This window comes from Rutidosis leptorrhynchoides, chromosome 3 (assembly GCF_046630445.1).
Source record: "Rutidosis leptorrhynchoides isolate AG116_Rl617_1_P2 chromosome 3, CSIRO_AGI_Rlap_v1, whole genome shotgun sequence".
NCBI classification, from domain to species: domain Eukaryota; kingdom Viridiplantae; phylum Streptophyta; class Magnoliopsida; order Asterales; family Asteraceae; genus Rutidosis; species Rutidosis leptorrhynchoides.
This window is the reverse complement of record NC_092335.1, coordinates 654,425,399-654,447,096: the sequence shown is the minus strand read 5'-3', so window position 1 is coordinate 654,447,096 and position 21,698 is coordinate 654,425,399. Positions and strand designations below refer to the sequence as shown.

The 21,698-nt window shown below is 32.7% G+C and overlaps 1 protein-coding gene across 1 annotated transcript; it reads left to right on the top strand.

Moving 5' to 3' along the window:
* Positions 1 to 13,814: 13,814 nt before the first annotated feature.
* LOC139902506 (uncharacterized) lies at positions 13,815 to 20,071 on the top strand. The gene is made up of 3 exons (XM_071885120.1): positions 13,815 to 13,913; positions 14,781 to 14,882; positions 19,862 to 20,071. Exons 1-3 carry the CDS (start codon positions 13,815 to 13,817, stop codon positions 20,069 to 20,071), a joined length of 411 nt encoding a protein of 136 aa, XP_071741221.1.
* The last annotated feature ends 1,627 nt before the right edge of the window (positions 20,072 to 21,698 follow it).

Here is a 21,698-nt window from a genome sequence, read left to right as displayed (position 1 = left end):
ATAAGAAATATCATAATATACATAGGCTTACGATGTCAAATATGAAGGAATCGTGGATGAAATAATTTTATACAAAAGAAGTCTGATTGTAAGATCCTTTTGTCAAGTGCTCAATTAATCGAAACATGTTTTGAGGTCTGGTTGAAGCTGATATAACAGTACAACAATTTTCAAATGGCAAAAAAGATACAATCATCAGACTTTTACCGACTCGTAGTGTGAAAACCGTTGCCCCAAATTTTGAAATGTTCAGGTAAAGAACCAAACTTCATATGTATCTTAAGATATAGATTAATACTAAACATAATTTATACAAGTTTGCAACCAAACTTCTTTGTTGAAACCTGCTGACTTTCATCATCAAAAAAAAAAAAAAAAAAAAGCACAATTATTATTAAAACCGAAAGCAAATTTAAAATTTAAATTATTAATGATTTCTTGGACCATCAATCTTGAATAATGTCTTAGTTAGTTATATTTTGGTTAGAAGGAAAAATGGAGTTTTGTCTCACATTGGTAGAAGAGTGAAGTTGGAGGTGAACTCCTTAGCTATAAAAGGAGGCCATGAGATTACTTCCAAATTGCACCAATCAATACACTTTAAGTATTTGATTATTTCTTTCTTTCTTACCCTTGTTTGAGAGTTGTATCAGTTAAATATTTTGGAGAGTGTAGTTGGCTTAAGAGAGTCGTCTATATCATTGTAACAATTTGTGATATAGTGTGTTTCTCTCTTTGGGGGCCGGTGGTTTTTCTCCTGTTTTGGAGTTTCCACGTTAAATCTTGTGTTGTGTATTGTTCTTATTTCTTTACTATTATTGTTGGGCTGGGTGGTGGGAATTAGTGAGATCGTAATTTCCCAACAACTGGTATAAGAGCGTCAGGTTTGACGGGGGTCTCGATTATAGGAGTCGGAGTATGCTCTGTGGTTACCACGGGAGTGGATCGTCCACATCAGAAACGAGTTCTATTGATCGTATAGGGTATCTGGTTAGACAATATTTTTTCTGATTCGTAGTAATAGTTGGATTTATTAGTGGCGAGTTGTGGATTTCCGATTTAAAGGGTCCTGGCTACCTGCTACATCTTCTGGCTATTCGAAACGTGAACAAAATCAGAGAAAGTGTTGTTTATAGGATACGGATACGATGTCGAAGTTCAGTCCAATGAGGTTTGATGTAGAGAAATTTAATGGGATGATCAATTTTAGCTTATGGCAGGTTCAAGTCAAGGATGTGTTGATTCGGTCCGGGTTACACAAGGCATTGAAAGGTAAACCCACATTTGTTCCCGGCAGTGATTCTAGTAGTAAGTTCGATGAAGAAGAATGGGATGATATGGATTTGAGGGCAGCAAGTGCGATTCGTTTGTGTCTTGCAAAGAACGTGATTGCAAATGTGCACGGGTTATCAACGGCAAAGGAGCTTTAGGTTAAATAAGAGCAGTTGTACCAGGGCAAGGACATCTCAAATCGGTTGTATCTTAAAGAACAATTTCATACTCTGCGTATGGATGGGGGTTCAAAGATTTCAGATCATCTAAGTATTCTTAACGGTATTGTTTCAGAACTGGAGGCTATTGGAGTTAAAGCGGATGATGAAAATAAAGCTTTGATGTTGATATTATCTTTATCATCGTCTTATGAACACATGAAACCTATTTTGATGTATGGGAAGAAAACTCTGAAGTTTGAAGACGTTACTAGCAAGCTCCTATCCGAGGAGAAAAGACTGGAAGGTAACGGGGTCTCGTCATCAGGAGATACGATAGTGTTGTGTTTGGATAGGCGAAAGAGAAACTCTGGGAAGAATCTGGTATGCTGGAGGTGCGGGAAGACTGGGCATGTAAGGGTTAATTGTCCAGGAGGAGCTAATCCGGCAAATGGCTCCAAAGACGCTAACATTGTCTCCGTTGTTACGGAGAGTGACGAATTCCTCTGAAGTCACACCATCCTCATGGTGTGTCCGCGCCACCATGGAAAGGGATGTTCGTTAGCGGTTCCACAATTGCACATGGGCATTGGTTTGGCATTGATGCAGGTTGTGTGGTGGAAACTGATGTTGTAGCTGATGAAACTTCCAGGGAAAGCCAAACAGGAAGTTGCACCATAAAGTTTCAGCTGGTTGTTCAACAACATGTGCCGAGGTGAAATGCTTGGAATGTAATATTCTAAGTGATATACTCTTAATGGTGGAGTGTGATAATTCTTGTTAAGAGTTATGATTGTCTGTGATGACAATGATTGTCGGTTTAGACAATGTTCGGTAAAGATGCAAGTTCTGTCTCTTGGGAGATAATGTCAACGGCATGAAGATGAGGATCTTGAAGTTGTCATCGAGGAAGCGTCTACATCGGTTATCTTTGCAATGTGGAAGCATGATTATTTTCTTCAATCCAAAAGGTGGAGATTTGTTAGTTATATTTTGGTTAGAAGGAAAAATGGAGTTTTGTGAAGGGACCCGTTCATATCGATTATAAACGATTCATAATAGTTGATTACATCGCGAGGTTCTGACCTCTATATGATACATTTTACAAACATTGCATTCGTTTTTAAAAGACAAACTTTCATTTCAACGAAAGTTGACAGGCATGCATACCATTTCATAATATATCAAACTATAAATGACTTATAATAATCTTATTGAACTCAATGACTCGAATGCAACGTCTTTTGAAATATGTCATGAATGACTCCAAGTAATATCTTTAAAATGAGCAATTGCACAGCGGAAGACTTCTTTCATACCTGAGAATAAACATGCTTTAAACTGTCAACCAAAAAGGTTGGTGAGTTCATTAGTTTATCATAATCGATCATTTTCATCATTTTAATAGACCACAAGATTTTCATTTCTCATAAATACACATCTCGTATCAGGCATTTCCCAAACTGCATAGAGATAAAAATCATTCATATGGATTGAACACCTAGTAACCGACATTAACAAGATGCATATAGAATATCCCCATCATTCCGGGACACCCATCGGACTTGATAATTTCGAAGTACTAAAGCATTCCAAATTTTAGAATGGGGCTTGTTGGGCCCGATAGATCTATCTTTAGGATTCACGTCAATTAGGGATGCACTAATTCTCAAAATTAGTGATGTTCCCTAATTCTTAGGCTACCAATCTAAAAGGGGCATATTCGGCTTCGATCCATTCAACCATATAATTTCGATTACTTGTGTCTATTTGGTAAAACATTTATAAAAGCGCATGTATTCTCAGTCCCAAAAATATATATTGCAAAAGCATTTAAAAAGGGAGCAAGTGAAACTCACTATACTGTATTTTGTAGTAAAAATACATATGACGACACTGAACAATGCAGGGTTGGCCTTGGATTCACGAACCTATATCATTTGTATATTTATTAATATACATAGTTGTAATCGAACAATATATATATATATATATATATATATATATATATATATATATATATATATATATATATATATATATATATATATATATATATATATATATATATATATATAAATTTATTAATTGTATACTTTTTATGTTAATAATATATATGTTTCATATATTCATTTTGTTATATAAAATATTAATTTTTTTTCGTTATGTTATAGGTATTAAATATATTTTTAACACACACATACACACACACACACACACACACACACACATATATATATATATATATATATATATATATATATATATATATATATATATATATATATATATATATATCATTTGTATGTTAATAATAGTATTTATAATAAAACCAAAATAATATTAATGGTGGTAAAAATGATAGTAATTATAATACTTAATATTACTAATGAGATAAAAATGTTAAAAATTCTATTAATGATAATAATAATGATATTAATAATTATAATTGTAAAATATTAATTTTACTGTTAATGATAGTTATGCCACTGATTTTAGTAATTACTTAATAATACTCGTGATAATGCAAATAATAATACTTATGTTAACATTAACAATTCTATTATTTATAAAAATATACTTATACTATTATTTACTAAAATAATAATAATTTGTATTTTTTTCATAATGATAATAATCATAATCATAATTTTGATAATAATACTAAAATGGTGAAAATTATGTTTTTATTAATACTTATAATAATACTAATGAATATTAATAACATTACTACTTAATAATAATACTGGGAATGATAATAACGTTAGTAATAACAATAATAATAATCATATTTGTAATTTTAATTTTAATTATGATAAATAATAAATGGTAATTAATACTTAATTTAGTACTAATAATAATAATAATAATAATAACTATAATACTTGTATTTATAACAATCATTAATAATAATAAGAACAATAATAATAATTCCTAATAACAATAATAATGAATGATCATCAACCTTTATATTGGTAATAATCATAATAATAATTATATTACTAATAATATTAACAATAATAATAATAATAATAGAAATTTTAAAAGTGAAACTACCTCAAATAAGTTCTTTTAAAAAAAATTTGTCCCGAGCAGGGCTCGAACCCGAGACCTCTCGCTTACACTTCCAACACCCAACCATTCGTCCAGTTTAATTTATCTGCGATTATATCCCTTTAATTATTTATAACCCGTCTTCCTTCTTCCTATTTCTCCTTCTTCTACATCTTATCAAATCAACCATGATCTTGCATACTTAGTAATTAATTAACTAGACGGTTTTTGACTTTAAAACAATTTAACAACAAATAGTAAGTGATTAAATAGATTGAAGAAAGAACAAAAAAAAAATATAAATTGAAGGGAAAATCCCTCTGCTACCGTTGTTGTTCAAATAAGAAAAAAAATTGATTTCAGTTTTGGGTACGTATTTGACAAGGATTATAACACAAAATATTTTGCAAATCATTCCTAGAAACCTTTGGAATCGTCAATTGATCTTAAAACATTCATACGAATTCAAATTTGATCGATGTTCATATGTTTGACTTTTTGAAACAAAAGTTTGACTCAAAAATTGAAGCTTAATACAAAGAGTTGGGAGCTAAGATTTTACAGAAAAGTTTATTGGATGATTCCTAACAAGACTACATCTAAGGATTTTAGAATTTCATTTGTATTCGATTTATGAATAAAAAGATGAAGGTACAGAGCAGGTGATGGGTTTTTATTGAGTTTTTGGTTTTATTTTCGAATTTACAATAGAAATATATATAGTACAAGTTGTTGATGAAAGCTGTAACAATAATTGATCTCAATTGTTCTGTATTTACAATGATATCGACATATAACCAATTATAGACAAGAAGTACGGATTTTTCAATCAGAGAAAATAAAAGAAATAAAGCAGATTGGTACGTTATCAACAGATTTGGAGTTTATCTGATTTAGTCTTTGATTCGTACATGTTTAGAGACATAAACAAGAAAGTAAAACAGTATGATTGGGATGCAAAAGAGAATTTGATTCTGTATAAGATTTTTATTTATAATTAACATTAATATTAATAATTAGTAAATATAAATATATTAATATTATTAATATTATAAAATAAAAATACTGATAATTATAATAATAAAATAATAATATTATTATTAATCAAAATAATGTTAATAATAATAATAGAAATAATAATAATGATAAAAATATCAATAATACTAGTATTAGTAATGATAAATATTGATAATTATAATACTATTTATAAAATAATAATAATAATATTAATGATAAGGTAATAATAATACCTAATAATCATACGATTAACAATATAAATATAACAAGTTATATGTATTTATATTAGAAATAACAATATTACTATCACAAGTTTTTAATATCTAACATTAACATTAACATTAACATTAACATTAACATTAACATTAACATTTAACATTAAACATAATAAGGAAAGTAATAAATATAACATTTATATTTAAACTTATAATTACTTCTAATATATATTTGAACATTTATACACTATTTATATATATTACAATATATATTTAATAATAATTATACATACCAATCATGTCTATTTATATAGTTTCTATTTAAATTATGACTTAATTATTTTGTATTTTGTTTTTACATATTTAAATCAAATGTTTAAATTATATGTTATTATTTTAAATTACTATATATACTTTTGTTTATATTAAATTTTATACATATGTGTGTGTGTGTGTGTATATATATATATATATATTTACTTACACACAAATGTTCGTGAATCTTCGGGAATAGTCAAAAGCTAATTGAATTCAAGTAAATAGTTCAAAAATTTTTAGACCCAATATTACAGACTTTGCTTATCGTGTCGAGATTATTTACAGATTAGGTTTACATTTGGTCGGAAATTTTTGGGTCGTCACATTTTGTCCCACATTGGTAGAAGAGTGAAGTTGGAGGTGAACTCCTTAGCTATAAAAGGAGGCCATGAGATTACTTCCAAATTGCACCAATCAATACACTTTAAGTATTTGATTATTTCTTTCTTTCTTACCCTTGTTTGAGAGTTGTATTAGTTAAATATTTTGGAGAGTGTAGTTGGCTTAAGAGAGTTGTCTATATCATTGTAACAATTTGTGATATAGTGTATTTCTCTCTTTTGGGGGCCGGTGGTTTTTCTCCTATTTTGGAGTTTCCACGTTAAATCTTGTGTTGTGTATTGTTCTTATTTCTTTACTATTATTGTTGGGCTAGGTGGTGGGAATTAGTGAGACCGTAATTTCCCAACAGTCTTTTGCTTTTGTTGTTACAGTAAACAACTTGGAGTTTTGAGGATCTGAAGTTGAACAGGCAAATCATTGTAAAATAGAAAATGTTTCATTCGCGGGGCAAACTGCTTTTGATGTTAGATGCTAACGGAGCAACCAAATTAAGTTGATGACCTAGAAAAGCTTGAAAATCATGTTGGTATCCGTATCACTTTGTTATTAGATTATTTCAATTGCCAAAACAAAACATCAGTCAGCTGTTATAAAAATATATTTGGTGTTACAGATGAAAAAAAAATTCGGTACTACAAGGTACAATACCGAAAATACCGGTACCGTTTTCAGTTTTCGGTACGGTATTCAATTCTTACTTTTGTGCATTTTTAGTATCGAGATTTTCCGTTTTGGTACGGTACGGTTTAGTACCAGTCCCGATCTCATCCCTACATAGGACTCTATAAACCAACTACAAAGCAAATAGCATTATTAAATTCTTAAGTGTTTTTTTTTTGAAAAGCAATTATATTAGAAACGAGAGTACAACAAGAAGGGGATTCTTACAAGCTTTGAATCACCCAAAGAAACACGAAAAAACAAAAAAAACTACCCGACAGGGGTGCAAAGTAAGCAACCCGCTATATGTACATACAATCACGACATAAGGAAATATACACTAGGGTTAGACAACCAAGTCAACCAATCAAGCCTTCTTCCTTTTGATCTCGAATTAATCCACTCGAACGATTTATTTTGAATTTCATTTAATGCTACCGGAGCGCTCCAACTCTTGCCTTGAAAAACAATATTGTTCTAATTTTTCCACAACAATTACGTACAAATCCATCTCAATGCTTGCCATATCTTCCTCCCTTTAGCTGTCATCGAATTCGGTCCATCATCTACTAGTAACCCGGATAGACTAGAGCAAGAGAATCCGGCTAGGTTCCACCATTTGTAGACTCGATCCCATACATCCATTGCATATTTACAAAAGATAAGGGAGTGATCAACCGATTCCAAATCTTCATCACATAACGGATATCTAACACTATGCAAATCAATTCCTCTTTTGTCTAGCTCAAGTCGAACGGGAAGCCTTTTCTTCAGAGTTCGCCAAATAAATATCTCTATCTTTTTGGGAACTAAGTTGTCGAGGAAGGTTCCATGTTCCGAGCAATACTGAGCTAAACACAAGTCATCGAGCAAGGAAGAGAGTTTCCTCACAGTGTAGAACCTATTCGAAGCTAAAGCCCAAGCCCAAGAGTCCCGTGTATTACAGTTAAAATTAAATGTCGCTAGCAAAGAAATCAGCCTGTCTTGCTCGCCTGATGTACGGCCAGAAGGCTCCCTCGACCAGCTCCAAGACAAAACCTGTTCGCCATTGTAACCTACTGCAGTAACTCGATCTTTTACACACGCGTTCTTGTTGGATTCAAGTCTATACAATCTCGGAAATAAATTGCAAAGCTTGTCGTTACCGATCCAATGCTCGTGCCAAAAGGAAGTTAGTTCACCATCACCAATAGTTTTGATGAAAGAATTCCTAAATGGCAGTTGCAAAACTTTAAGAGAGGTACCTGCATAAATAATACACTTCCACACTGATACAGTCGAGGGCTGGAAAGTCCCCTCCGTTAGAAGTTCGCCACAAGGTCCATAAAGACTTTGAATTACTCTAACCCACAAAGAATCGGTTTCGGTTTTGAACCTCCACCACCATTTCACTAAAAGTGCAAGATTTTTACTATATAACGAACCGATATTTAACCCCCCGTTCTCATACGTGTTAAGAACGTTTTCCCATTTGACCCATGATATTTTGGTGCCCGAACCCGACCCTCCCCAAAAAAAACCTCTTCTAAGACTCTCAAGTAATTTGATCACACACGATGGAGCTCGAAAGAGTGAAAAATAGTACAACGGGAGACTAGAGAGGACCGACTTAACTAGGACTAATCTACCACCAAATGACAAAGATCTCATTTTCCAACTCGAAAGTCTCGACTTAAATCTTTCGATGACCGGGAGCCAATCCTTTAATTTATTCATCCTCGAACCAATGGGTAATCCGAGGGGAATAAATGGTAACTTATCCACTTGACACCCCATACGGTTAGCCACCAAGTTGACTTGCATCGAATCAACACCAATACCGAATAAGTAACTTTTTTGAAAATTGACTTTTAAACCCGAGGCAAGTTCGAAGCATTTAAGAAGATTCCTTAAGTTCAAAGCATTAAGGCGACTCCACTCCCCGAAAAAAATTGTGTCGTCCGCATATTGTAAATGCGAGACCAACACCTTATCCGTCCCGACTTCAATACATTTAAACAACCGTTTTTCCACCGCCGCTTTAGTAAGAATGTTCAAGCCTTCGGCGGTAAGGATAAAAAGAAAAGGTGACAAAGGTTCACCTTGTCTTACCCCTCTACCGAGAATAAATTCGTTCGTTGGGGCGCCGTTGACCAAAATAGAGATAGAAGCCGAAGAGAGACATGAAGAGATCCACTTTCTCCATTTAACACCGAACCCCATACATTTCATCACATCCATGAGAAAACTCCAATTAAGGCTATCAAAGGCCTTTTCGAAGTCAACTTTGAAAATAATGCCTTCGTTGCGGGAATTCTTGAGGAAGTCAATCGTTTCGTTGGAAATTAAGGCGCCATCAAGAATGAATCGTCCATTTAGAAAAGCACTTTGTTCTTTGCCCACAAGAGACGGTAAAACTTTTCTAAGCCGATTAGACAGCATTTTAGCGATTATCTTATAAAAGCTACCGATTAAGCTAATCGGTCTATAATCACTAATACCCAAGGGATCCGACTTCTTTGGAATAAGAGTCACGAACGATGCATTACAACCTCTTGAAATTTCACACTTCTCCCAGAACCACATGATCGCCTCAATAAGATCCGATTTAACAACCTCCCAGAACTTTTTAAAAAATCTCATATTAAACCCGTTCGGGCCGGGTGCTTTGGTGCATCCACAATCGTTAATAGCTTCATGAATTTCCACCTTAGAGAATGGAATTTCAAGTGCACTAGCCTCGTCGGAGCTGATCGAGGGGTACACTAGATCTTCCATGGAAGGGCGTGATATATCAGGCTCTTCAAACACCTTTTTAAAATGATCAAATGCTGCACGTTTGATATCACACGGTTCTTCGTTCCAAATACCATCAATAACAAGCCCACGAATGTTGTTCCTAGAGTAATTATTCCGAATGATCGAATGAAAAAATTTTGAATTCTCGTCACCTTCAATGTTCCACCTGAGTCGCGCTTTCTGTTTTAGCATACCGGATTTTATTTTTTCTTTCTCTAGCCAATTTTTTCTAGCTTTCTTCCAGGCCTCTACCTCTAAGTCATTCATTACCGTCGTCTCTGCCTTTAGTTCCAGTTGCAACGCTTTGTCTTTTAAAACCTCAATTTCCGAATCAAGTTGTCCGAATGTATGGCTGCTCCACGCTGTTAAAGCTATCTTAACATTTTTTAACCTGTTCACGAAGTTACAATCTTTTCTGTTACTAGCTCTAATCGGTTCAGCCCATGCTTTTGTGATTATGTCCTCAACACCAGTTTCATCCAACCAAACGTCAAAGAGTTTGAATGGTTTATGCCCAAAATTTTTTGCCCCGTCTTTCAGAAGAATAGGACAATGATCCGACGTTAACCTTTCTAGTGCCACCACCGCTATGTTCCCCCATGTACTAAGGAACGACTCCGATACAAGAAATCGGTCTAGTTTGCTAAACTTGATGCCATTATCGCATACTCTAGTGAAAAGTCTTCCACCCATTGGGATATCAATTAGACTACACGAATGAATAAAGCTATTAAAACATCTTGCTCTACTTTCAACGAAAACAGTATTAAAACGTTCCGATTGATTTCAAACTTCATTAAAGTCACCACAAATAACCCACGCTTCATCACTATTAGAAACTAAGTTTGTTAAATTCTCCCATAACTTTTGTTTACTTGAATCGTTGTGTGGTCCATACACGTTGAGGATATTGAGAATAGAACCGTTGTTTTTCCATATGCCTCTAATACCAATAACACAATCAAAACTAACAATATCACAAACCTCAAGTTGATTGGTATCCCAAATTAAAAGTTGGCCTCCCGATTTACCCACCATCTCCCTTTGAATAAAATCACAATCGGTTAATCCCCATAGAGAATGAATCCAAAAGATGTTGACAGAATGCAATTTAGTTTCCTGAAGAGCAAGGATGTTTGGTTTTTCTTTCAAAATCAATTTTTTTGTTGGGCCGAATTTACTATCCACCCCCACCCCGAATCCTCTAATATTATAAGACATGATAATCATAATGAAGTAGAAAACGATTTGTAGACAAACCTGACTTAAAGGGCAGAAGGTTTTTTCTACCACTTTAAGCCTAGCTTACAACCATACTCATATAACCCTTCTGAGTTGAAAGAATCATACGAACACGAACCCTTGTTGTTAACCCGGTCTCTCTTGTCCGATTTCATCTGTTGTGACCTTGAAGCAATCGAATTGGACATACCTTTGGATTGGTGAGTCGACTTTTGACTGCCCTCCATGGCACACGAGGTGCAATTAGATCTCAATGGGATTTTATCTGAAGAAGTTTTCCTTGCAACACTTTTAATTTTCAACATTCTGGAGGAGGTTTTCCATCGCCTGAAATTTGTCCAACAACACTCTCTTTTCCTTTTATCAGTTACCTTGACCCCATCGGAGTGCTTTTTATCTTTCTTTTGATTTTTAACAACCTTCGGATTAGCTGTCGAATTTGTACAATGAATAGGCCTAGGAGATCTTGGGCTTGAAGGCCCAACTTCATTAAAGATAGTCCCAGCAGGACGTGTAGATGAAGGCCCAACATTAATAGGAGCAGGCCCAGCAGAACGTGGGGTTGAAGGGCCAACATTCTTGAGGGTAGGCCCAACAGAACCTGGGGTTGAAGGCCCAACAGCATTTAATTTGTGTAGCGTGCTATTAGGATTACACGCCGTACCTGGGGAAAAGAAATCGCAGTTGACAAAATCATTAGGGCTTTCTATCTTCTTTGTGCACGAGTCATTAATGTTGTCTTGGGAATTATTCTCTAGGTCACCACACCCCGACTCTTCATCTTCGACGGATTGTTCAGTTCTTTTCCGACTGCCGTTGCCGGAATCTTGTTTATTGGCGAAGCTGCAATAAACCCTATCAGGAGTATTCCTGACATCATCACCTTCGTTGTTCCTTCTTTGGAAATCATCACAATTCTCATTGACATTTCCAGGAATATCTTCTTCATGAATCAAGTTATCATAGTTGCAATCGTCATCCGACACCTCAAAGGTATCCTCCACAAATTCATCATCTGAACTTGATTCCTCATCAACCTTTGCTTGTTCATCCCTGCTCTCTATATTTTCATCCTCCTTGCTAGAGCCATTAAATTCGAGTCTTATCACCCTATTGTCATCTTCACGAATGCTTACATAACAAACAGAATTATTATCAAATATTTTCACCCATCCATCATAATGAACATAGTTGCGTACTCGAACTAGAACACTAGCAAAACTTAAATCTTGATTGCCTTCCACAATTGAGCAGTTCTCCATCTCTAAAATCTTACCCCACCAACCCACAATGTTTTTGAATGTGTCTTCATTCCAGCATGTTACCGGAACCCCCTTGATATTAATCCAAACTAATCTTCCAGGCGACTTATATGAGTTATTTAGGACCTTTACTTGGTTGCACCATTTATGCAAGGAATGACCCTTATCCTCGATGATCCTATTTGCTGCAGTGGCCGATTCGCATATCACAAGCATATCTAAACCGCCAAGATATTTGATAGAGAAGTTCTTTAACCCTTCCGCAATGCATAGATCTCCGAATTGGAAGAAATATTCCAAGCCCTTTAGTTCACAGATAATACATTTCCCAATCAAATTGCACATCTGCCCATTAGATTTGATAGTTCTATCATCATTAAATTTTATGTTTTCACTTTGACCACCTTCCACACCATCCGACTTGCTCTTATCTTCTCTCCATCTATTGAGTTTAGATCTCAAATCTTCCATATTCTTGACTTGTTCATTGAGTTTATCCCTTAGATCATTGTATTGTTGCCCCACCACCTCACTGAACTTTCGTTCGTCAGTGGAGGAGTTACCAAATCTCTGTGGTCTCGGTCTGTTTGTCTTCTGAAACGTGTTGTAGTTGTTCCTATTATTCGATCTTTCTTTTGCTAAGAATATCTTGATTGGTGTTCCATTGAAGGTGATCTTTTCCAGATCTGTCAACAGATGTTCGGCATACCTCACATTAGCAAACCTTACAAAGGCGAATCGAGCCCCATTCTTCAATGTTTTGCCTGCCATGTAAATGTCACGTAAATCGCCAAATGGTTTGAAGGTTTTCCAAAGATCTTCAACACGCCAATTATCCGGGAAGTTGAAAAACATGAAGGAAGTCAAATGGATTCCGAAAAGCCTAGTTAATCTATCCCTAAGTCCCACGTTGTACCTTGATCGAGTCCTCGAAGCTCCATCGAACCTGAGATTTTCCTCCCTGGGTGATTTCGAACGGCTGTTCAAAAAAAAAGGACGGTAAACATTTAGCTAAATATAAATGGTTTTTAAACTTCCTGATTTATTCTTAATTTATTATTCTCGATCATTTATTTATTTTTTTAAAAAAGTTCAATCAAACTTAACGAAATTCATCAAACCGACAAAAATTGTCATTGTCATTGTCATAGAAAATTAAATATGGGACAAAAAACTAAAATATTTAAAAGAGATGAAGTCTAGCCATTGGATCAGTTTTCAAACATATGATACAAAAAACATTAATTTATATAAAGTTTTTTTCTAACCATCTGCGATATTGCTAATTTTTCGTTCCAATAAACAAGTGATTAATAAGTACAATAATTATTTATAAATTATTTTGTACCACTAAAATTGATTAAGAATGGCCATTTTTTCAGCTCTTTGAATCCCTTTTCAGAATATATACTGTACATGTTATCCAAGAAAATAGAAATCAAATCACAAGGTAGATAATATCAAAATTCATTAGATTCGATAACGTCAAGGAAAAAATGGCAGGAGTCGCAGCAGCAAGGTTCCAAACCATTGGCACCATGGTTCGCACCGCATGGTGTTGTAGGTTTATGAGCACCAAACCTAGATTCACCCAGGTCCCACGCCAATTAACCTTTAACCTTTGAAATTGTTAATTTGAAAGTTTTTGTGGATTTGCTTATGAAGGTGAAATAATTCTTTTTTTATTATTTTATATATACTATAAAAGGGATTTGATTCTCGCGTACCACTTTTTAATTCATGTACAGTTTTATAGTTTTATTTCATAAAATTACAGTTATGTTCCTAGAAAGTTGAACTTATATTATTATTAGAAGTATAATTAAGGGTAAAATAGGTAATTAGGTGTATATGGATCAAAACGTGGTGTGTTAGGATCACCTCCCTTTCTAAAATTGTACTTTGTATTAAATTTCAAATTTTAAATGAGTTTATGATTTTTTACTTCAACTATTACATTTGGATAATGTTATCATATTTTTCACGGATTATTATTATTATTATTATTATTATTATTATTATTATTATTATTATTATTATTATTATTATTATTATTTTATATATATATATATATATATATATATATATATATATATATATATATATATATATATATATATATATATATATATATATATATATATATATATATATATATATATATTAAATTTTCACCAATTAATCTAAAGCTAATTGTCCGAAAGAGTTACCTAAATTGTCAATTTTCTAATATGTTCGAAAAGTAATGTGTTATTTAATTTGAAAGCCGAAAAAAATTATGATTTTTAAAATTGTTAAGTTTAGGTAATATTGTCCATGTGACAACTTTGTATTAAATCATGGACAATATTACTTCAATTATGCTTGTTAAAATTCGAAACTTTTTTTTCTATGCTCTGCTTGTATACATTTTATATTTTATTTTATTAAAACATTATAACTAAGCTTCTAAAAATCTTTAGGTTCGATTTATGTCGTGCCCCAACTCATCAGATGCAGCCAAGCGAGAAATTGAAGAGCTGAAAAAAGTTGCAAATGAAATGAAAGAAAAGGCAGCTTCTCATGTCAGTAATTTAATACTATACTCTTTTATCATACTATAATTATAATTTAATTAATGTTATAATTTCTACATTTACCAATGAAAATAGAACAAATTTTAGTGTACTAATAGTAGTAGCCTACTGCGGTACTACCATAAAATGTAAAGCGCATAAAATGTAAAGCATATATACTAAAACATAAGAGTACCAGGGTGTCGTTCAGTGTCAGATTCAGTGTATTCTTAATGACTGAACGCTGGTTGTATTGACACTAAAAAACTTAGTGTAAGTTTTCAGTGTCTTGAAGAGATAAAATATTTATTATTTATTTTAATCTTTTTAATTAATTAAATAAATCATTAAATAAAATTAGACAAATAAAAAGAAAAAATTGTCATATTGGTCTTCGTGTTTGTTCATTTTAATGCATATAGTCCCTCTCGGTTAGTTACTCTAAAATTAATCCTTATTTTCATTTTGGAGTCCCATATCAGTTCCTGAAGTTAACTTTTGTAAACGACTGTTAAGTTCGGATGGCATGCTTCTCACGTTATATACATGTATACCAATACCAATCATTTCATATTCTCTATACCTTATAACCTAGCACGTAACTCATTCAACAACTTCTATTGAATCTCACTTGAAAACTGCACGATGCAATATTCAAATGTCTGAAAATCATCCATCATCTATGATTTCACTCAATTTCTCAATAAGATTTCATTCCAACTCCAAAACACAAGATCCATATTACAAAAAACAGAACAAAAGCATACAAAGACAACTTAACACTGTTACATCAGTAAAAACTAGAATAATATCACCTTCAACTAATTAAAATACCAATAACACATAATAATAATTCAGCTAAAAATTAAAATCATCTTCAACTTAAGCAACTGACAATCTTTCTCTTTAATAGTTGCTTCCAGCTTGTTTCTCTTTCGAAGCAATCCAGGAATAATCTCCATAGCTCTCTGACCCATGGACTGATCCATCCATCCAATAAAACCGCAATTATTGGAATCATGAACAATAAGTGTTAACAAATTATGTTACAAATTATGAATCAATTACATGATTTGGGGAACTTACCTTTCTACCGCAACAATAGAATATTCGCCCAGTGTTCGCATGTGTCCAAGATGTTCGAATAATCGAATGATTTCCACAATCACAAACAACCTCAATATGAAATAGGAACGAGTATCTTGTGTCGCCCTAGGGTTCGAATAATCAAGCGTACCTAAATAAGTTCTAGGGTTTGATGACAATTTATGTCAAAAGAATACATGTGTATCACGTAAGAAGCATACCTCCTGAACTGAACAGACGTTTACAGAATTTAACTTCAAGGACTGGTTTGAGACTTCAAAATAAGGACTAATTTTGAAGTAAATAATTGGGATGAACTATATTCACTAAATTGACTAAACACAGGGACGGATTTGACAATTTTGTCTAACTTAAATAACTATAATTTATTAATTTATTAAAAATATATAAATTGAATACTATTATATGGGCCCAATTATAATTGGGCAAATTAAATGGTTATAGACTTTTAGGAAGGTAACCCCAATTACTTGTTTCATCCTTTTTGTCTTAAAACCACATTCATTATCTTCGTTCTTCTCCTACAAAACACCTTAATACATGTAAAAAAAATGGAAGAAAAAATCGAATAAAAAAATGAAAGAAAAGAACCCCCAATAGACAGAAATTTGAATTTGGGTCACCCCTCCAACGGCTAGAAGCATTGTCTCTTCCCTAACTTTTTCACCCAAAACGTCGGACCGACATCGATCCAAGGTCGGTCGACGGTCAGTCACCTCCAACGTCGGATCCGACATCCGATACCGTTTGTTCTAAACACGTAAATAGAATTTTTAACATATAAATATTAACACGACGTATAAAAACATTACCACTGGCTAACATTAACATTAATTATTAATTAATTAACATGTACACTAAACATAAACATTTGAATACCAATTTTTTGTCCTTTTCTGTTTAGTAATAATTAAATAAATAATATTCAACATAATTGAGATACTTTTATTAATCAGTAGTAAAATATGAGAAATAAAAAATATTTGTACAATAAAGAGGGGAAAAGTTGTAAAATAATACTGTAAATAAAATATATATATATATATATATATATATATATATATATATATATATATATATATATATATATATATATATATATATATATATATATATAAAGTTGTAAAGATAGAATTTAAAAAGTCATAAAAAATATTGTAAGAAATGTTGAGAAAGGAAAAAAAAAAAATTAAAAGAATGTGAGGGCTTAAATTGAAAATTAAATAGAGTATGAGAGTGAGAAGACTGAATTGTAATAGGAGCTAGGTAGAAAATTTTTAAAAAGGGAGGTTAGTGGGTGTAAACTGAAAAGTTAAAAAAAGATGTAGCAATTAAGAATCGTACCCACAACCTTGTGTTGTCAAGAAGGCACAACAAACCAGTAGCGCAATCATTTGTTTGTTAGTTAAACTGCACTTTAATTTATTTATTCTAAAAAAGTAGTTTAAAAAAACGTAATGTGAGTAAGAAGTGGGGATGGCAATGGATCGGATATGGATCGGGTGATGTCGTATCCATATCCATATCCATTTAGTTTTTGTTCATCCATATCCATTTACTTTCAGGTCATCCATCCATATCCATATCCAATGTATTTAGCGGGTTAATGGATATCCAATGGATGTTAAAAAAATGTTATAATATTTTCTAATATTCGATTAAAATAAAAATGTAGTATAGCAAAAATAAATATGACATGACATAATTAAAATCTATCCATAAGAATGTGTAATTCTTTTCGAAGATATAACAAATTTTTTTACTTTTACTATAAAACATAGATTATGAAAAATTAAATATAAAATTTGTAAGTTTATTTAATTAGACATACATGTTTTATTATAATATATTATAGTTATTTCATTTTGGGTTGGAAAGAAATGTAAATTTAACGGTAATTAAACTTGTAACAGTAAATATGTACGTATATATCTATATTTATATATTTGTATATGTACTTCGGGTGGTAATCGATATATCCGTGGATGAAACTTTTCATCCATATCCATATCCGTTAAGGTTCATCCATATCCATATCCATATCCATTTAGGTTCATCCATATCCATCACGAAGCGGATGAATCAGGTGGATATCCATCGGATCGGGTGGCCATTGCCATTAAGAAGTGACAAGAGAAACGGAAACCCCTAACTTTTCTCTTTGATTATATAAAAAATTATACTATAGTATATAAAGAGACCAAACTTGTTAAAAGTATCCATAGAAACCTCTTTTATAGATTAAAAGAATGTACCTTTGCTTCATAATTTTATTAGCTTTTATACTCTAACTGTATTCTTAATGTACGAATTTAAAAAAAAAAACAATAAAAGATAAGAATAATGTAAAAATGATTAAACGTTATTAATCGATCTAATCTTCAATATCGAGTGCAGAATTACTCGATATTGAGTTTTATATCAAAAACACTTAACAAACCAATGATCTTATGATGATATTAGACTTTTAGATGTGATAGATCGAACCAACTGAGTAAGGTGATTGTAAGCCTTGCATTCTAGGCTATAATCCTCTCTCTCAGCAGCACTAAGTTCCATAGGTGTTTTAGGTTCACCGGGTTCTTTCTCAGGGAACTTGTATTCAGTTTTTAAACAATTATACATTCGCGTATCGATTCCATTAAGCGAGATGAGGAATCTAGGTATCCACTCAGCATAGTCATCTAAAGATTCAAGTCTAGGAACCCTATAGGTGCTCCCTATTTCATTCTCAGTCTGTAAGAGTTTGTAAAGACTAGATGAGGAAGCCCCGACTAAAGATTATTGTGTTCTAGAAGATTCAGTAGTGTCTGACATTGTATCCGTATGGTTACAGTACACGGTTGCACTAAAACTACACGGATACAGGGATAACACGTTTGTAAAACACGGATGGAAAGTTACACGGATGCAAGTGTAACCGGGTGAAAATTATACATATGCAAGATGTATCAGTACGGTTGCAGGGATTGATACGGTTGCACAACACAGATGCAAAGGTTCACGGTTGTATGAAACGGCTTAAACTTAACACGGATGCAGTGGTGTATCTGTACGGTTGCTGTATCCGGGTGGTGAATCCGTACGATTTCAAGTTGTAACCGTACGGTTGTGTTCTTAGCGAATTCTGGGCAGAAAACTGCACTAAAATTAGGGTTTAGGGAATTGTTCGATCTAGCACTCAATCTGAATCAATAAGACTCAATGTTTCACGTTCAAAACACTAATATTGACCTGTTTAACACTTTAAATTAACAAACATACAGATTCAACATCAAAAATTCAAGTTTAGTATCGAGTGCGGAATTACTCGATATTGGGTTTTATATAAAAAACACTTAACAACCAATGATCTTATGATGATATTAGACTTTTAGATGTTATAGTTCGAACCAACTAAGTGCTAGAACACCCAGAGATCGAAAACACGGCTAGGGATTGTTTGGAATTCGTAACCCCAACAATGAACCTGAAATCAACAATAAATACTGTCTGCACACGCAACTGTGCGGTTGCAGGATGCAACCGTGCGGTTGCAGGATGCAACCGTGCGGTTGCACTGTGTACCCGTACAGATGCATTATGCATCCGTGCGGTTACACCAACAGTGAGTAAATTATCTTAAATTGCATATGAACACTTATTCTATTACTCACCGCATCTCAACCTTTACGAATACGTTATAATGAACTTGGGACTAACGTCCATGCACTAACAAATAGAATTCGAAAGTTGACAAAATAATAGTGTCATAATGATTATATTTTTCTTAAACTGAGTTTTTGTGTGTATGAATATAATTAAATTGAGATTGACGAAGTAGTATTTAGTTATGAACTGAGTAACGATAATCTAAGAGCTAATTTCATTTCTTTTAATAGGCGGCGAGCCAATCGCAGGAAGCTGCCGGAGCTGTTGAGAACGTAGCGGACAAAGCAAAACAATCAACACAAGATGCATGGAATGTCACGAAAGATGTTGCTCAAAAAGTTCAAGACACAGTGACTGGAAACGCCCAAGCATCTGTTGATCATGTTAAAGACAATATTGAAGCAACTAAACGTAGCATGAATACTAAAAATCACAAATAAACCCTAATTTTATTTTATCAATTGTATAGTTTATAAAGTGTTAATACTCGTAATATTGTTATTACTAATTAAACTGAAAATGATCTCTCACCTTTCATATATGGTGTGTACGTGTACATATACATTTGATTGATATACATCGTTTGTTCCTTCTTGATTATATTTTTGCTCTTGTCTCCTATACATATTCATTATCGTTTGTTATCGGTTGTTTGAATTTGGACCCACGAAAAATTTGTTCTATAGCTTGGAATTTGAAAGTGCCAAAAAAATAATTAAATCGAGCTATTTACAAATGTCTATTATATAGAAGAAATTAAATTATACAAATAATCAGTGAAGTTTAACCTCGGGGTGTTGGTGTATTTATGATAACCCGACTTTCCATAAGAGAGGTTAGGAGTTCGATCCTGATAAGATGCAAAATATTTCCCTTGAGATTACCTCCCCATTTCATGGGTGTCAGACGGACGTCTTGCGTCCGAGTCTCACACAAGGGGGTTTAACAACACACAATGCTCTTATGAATTCGTCGCGGGAGTTTTTTCTTGAAGGGCGGTAAAAGTGTAATGTTCTCCCAGAAGATGATCGGGTGGATGGGTTCCGACATTCGTTCAAACTCCCGTTAGTAATTCTGAACCGCCGTTTATAAAAAAAAAAAAAAAGATAGTCAATGAAGTTTACCTCAAATCACTAGAGTACCTAAAATTTTTATTCTTCCACAAACACCCGTCGTGTTTTATATATGGTAACTAGGTTTTGAGCCCGTGCGTTGCACGACTACTCAAAATTCGCTTTAAATAAGTCATTTATTTTAATTTTATAACGATTGATCTACATTTTCAAGCAATTTGTGGTTGTGTTTAAGAGGGACATGTCGACCCAATAGCTTAAGTGTGGTTAATTTGAGCCCGTACTCTATTTTCAATAAGTCATAGTTGTTAAAAAAAGACGTATTTCTAGTATGTTAGTATGTTTCGTTGGCAAAACGGGACTATAAAATACATATATGTGTCATATTGCGTGTAGTTGCAACAACAAAAAATTGCTCGAGTTCTATCAGATTTAAGAAATTAGTTGAATCTAATTTACTAATATGAGTAATACGTTACTATTCCCTCAAAATTAGTATTAAAAATTGTTTGGTAGTTTTTCTTATGATTTTTCTTAGGATGTGTGCATGAACAAATGTGTCTGTAGTTTTTCTAATAATCGTAGTAGTATATAGGAGTATGGATGAAATAAAAATTAAATTGTGTAAAATTGGGTTTAGTGAATTTTTTAAATTAAATGGGTACATATGATAGTTTTAATAATTAAATTGAGTATATATGATATTATGTTATTTACTTGGGTAAATATGTGATTTTAAAGGTTGATAAGGATATATATGAATAATTGTGATATGTGAAAATTACACTTGGCTTAATATGTAATATTTAAGGAGCTAATGACATCTAAGCTAATCAAATCTCTCTTTTATATATATATATATATATATATATATATATATATATATATATATATATATATATATATATATATATATAGATTCATTTAATGTGTTATCTCATATTATGAAGTGTATTTTATTTTAATTTAAATTCACATTCATATTAAATATTAG

What these genes read in the sequence shown, in the direction of transcription:
- LOC139902506 (XM_071885120.1), top strand. Translation starts at nt 13,815, where the DNA reads ATGGCAGGAGTCGCAGCAGCAAGGTTCCAAACCATTGGCACCATGGTT. An exon ending in CCAAACCTAGATTCACCCAG is followed by an intron (nt 13,914 to 14,780) that starts GTCCCACGCCAA and finishes AAAAATCTTTAG; the next exon opens with GTTCGATTTATGTCGTGCCC. An exon ending in AAGAAAAGGCAGCTTCTCAT is followed by an intron (nt 14,883 to 19,861) that starts GTCAGTAATTTA and finishes TTCTTTTAATAG; the next exon opens with GCGGCGAGCCAATCGCAGGA.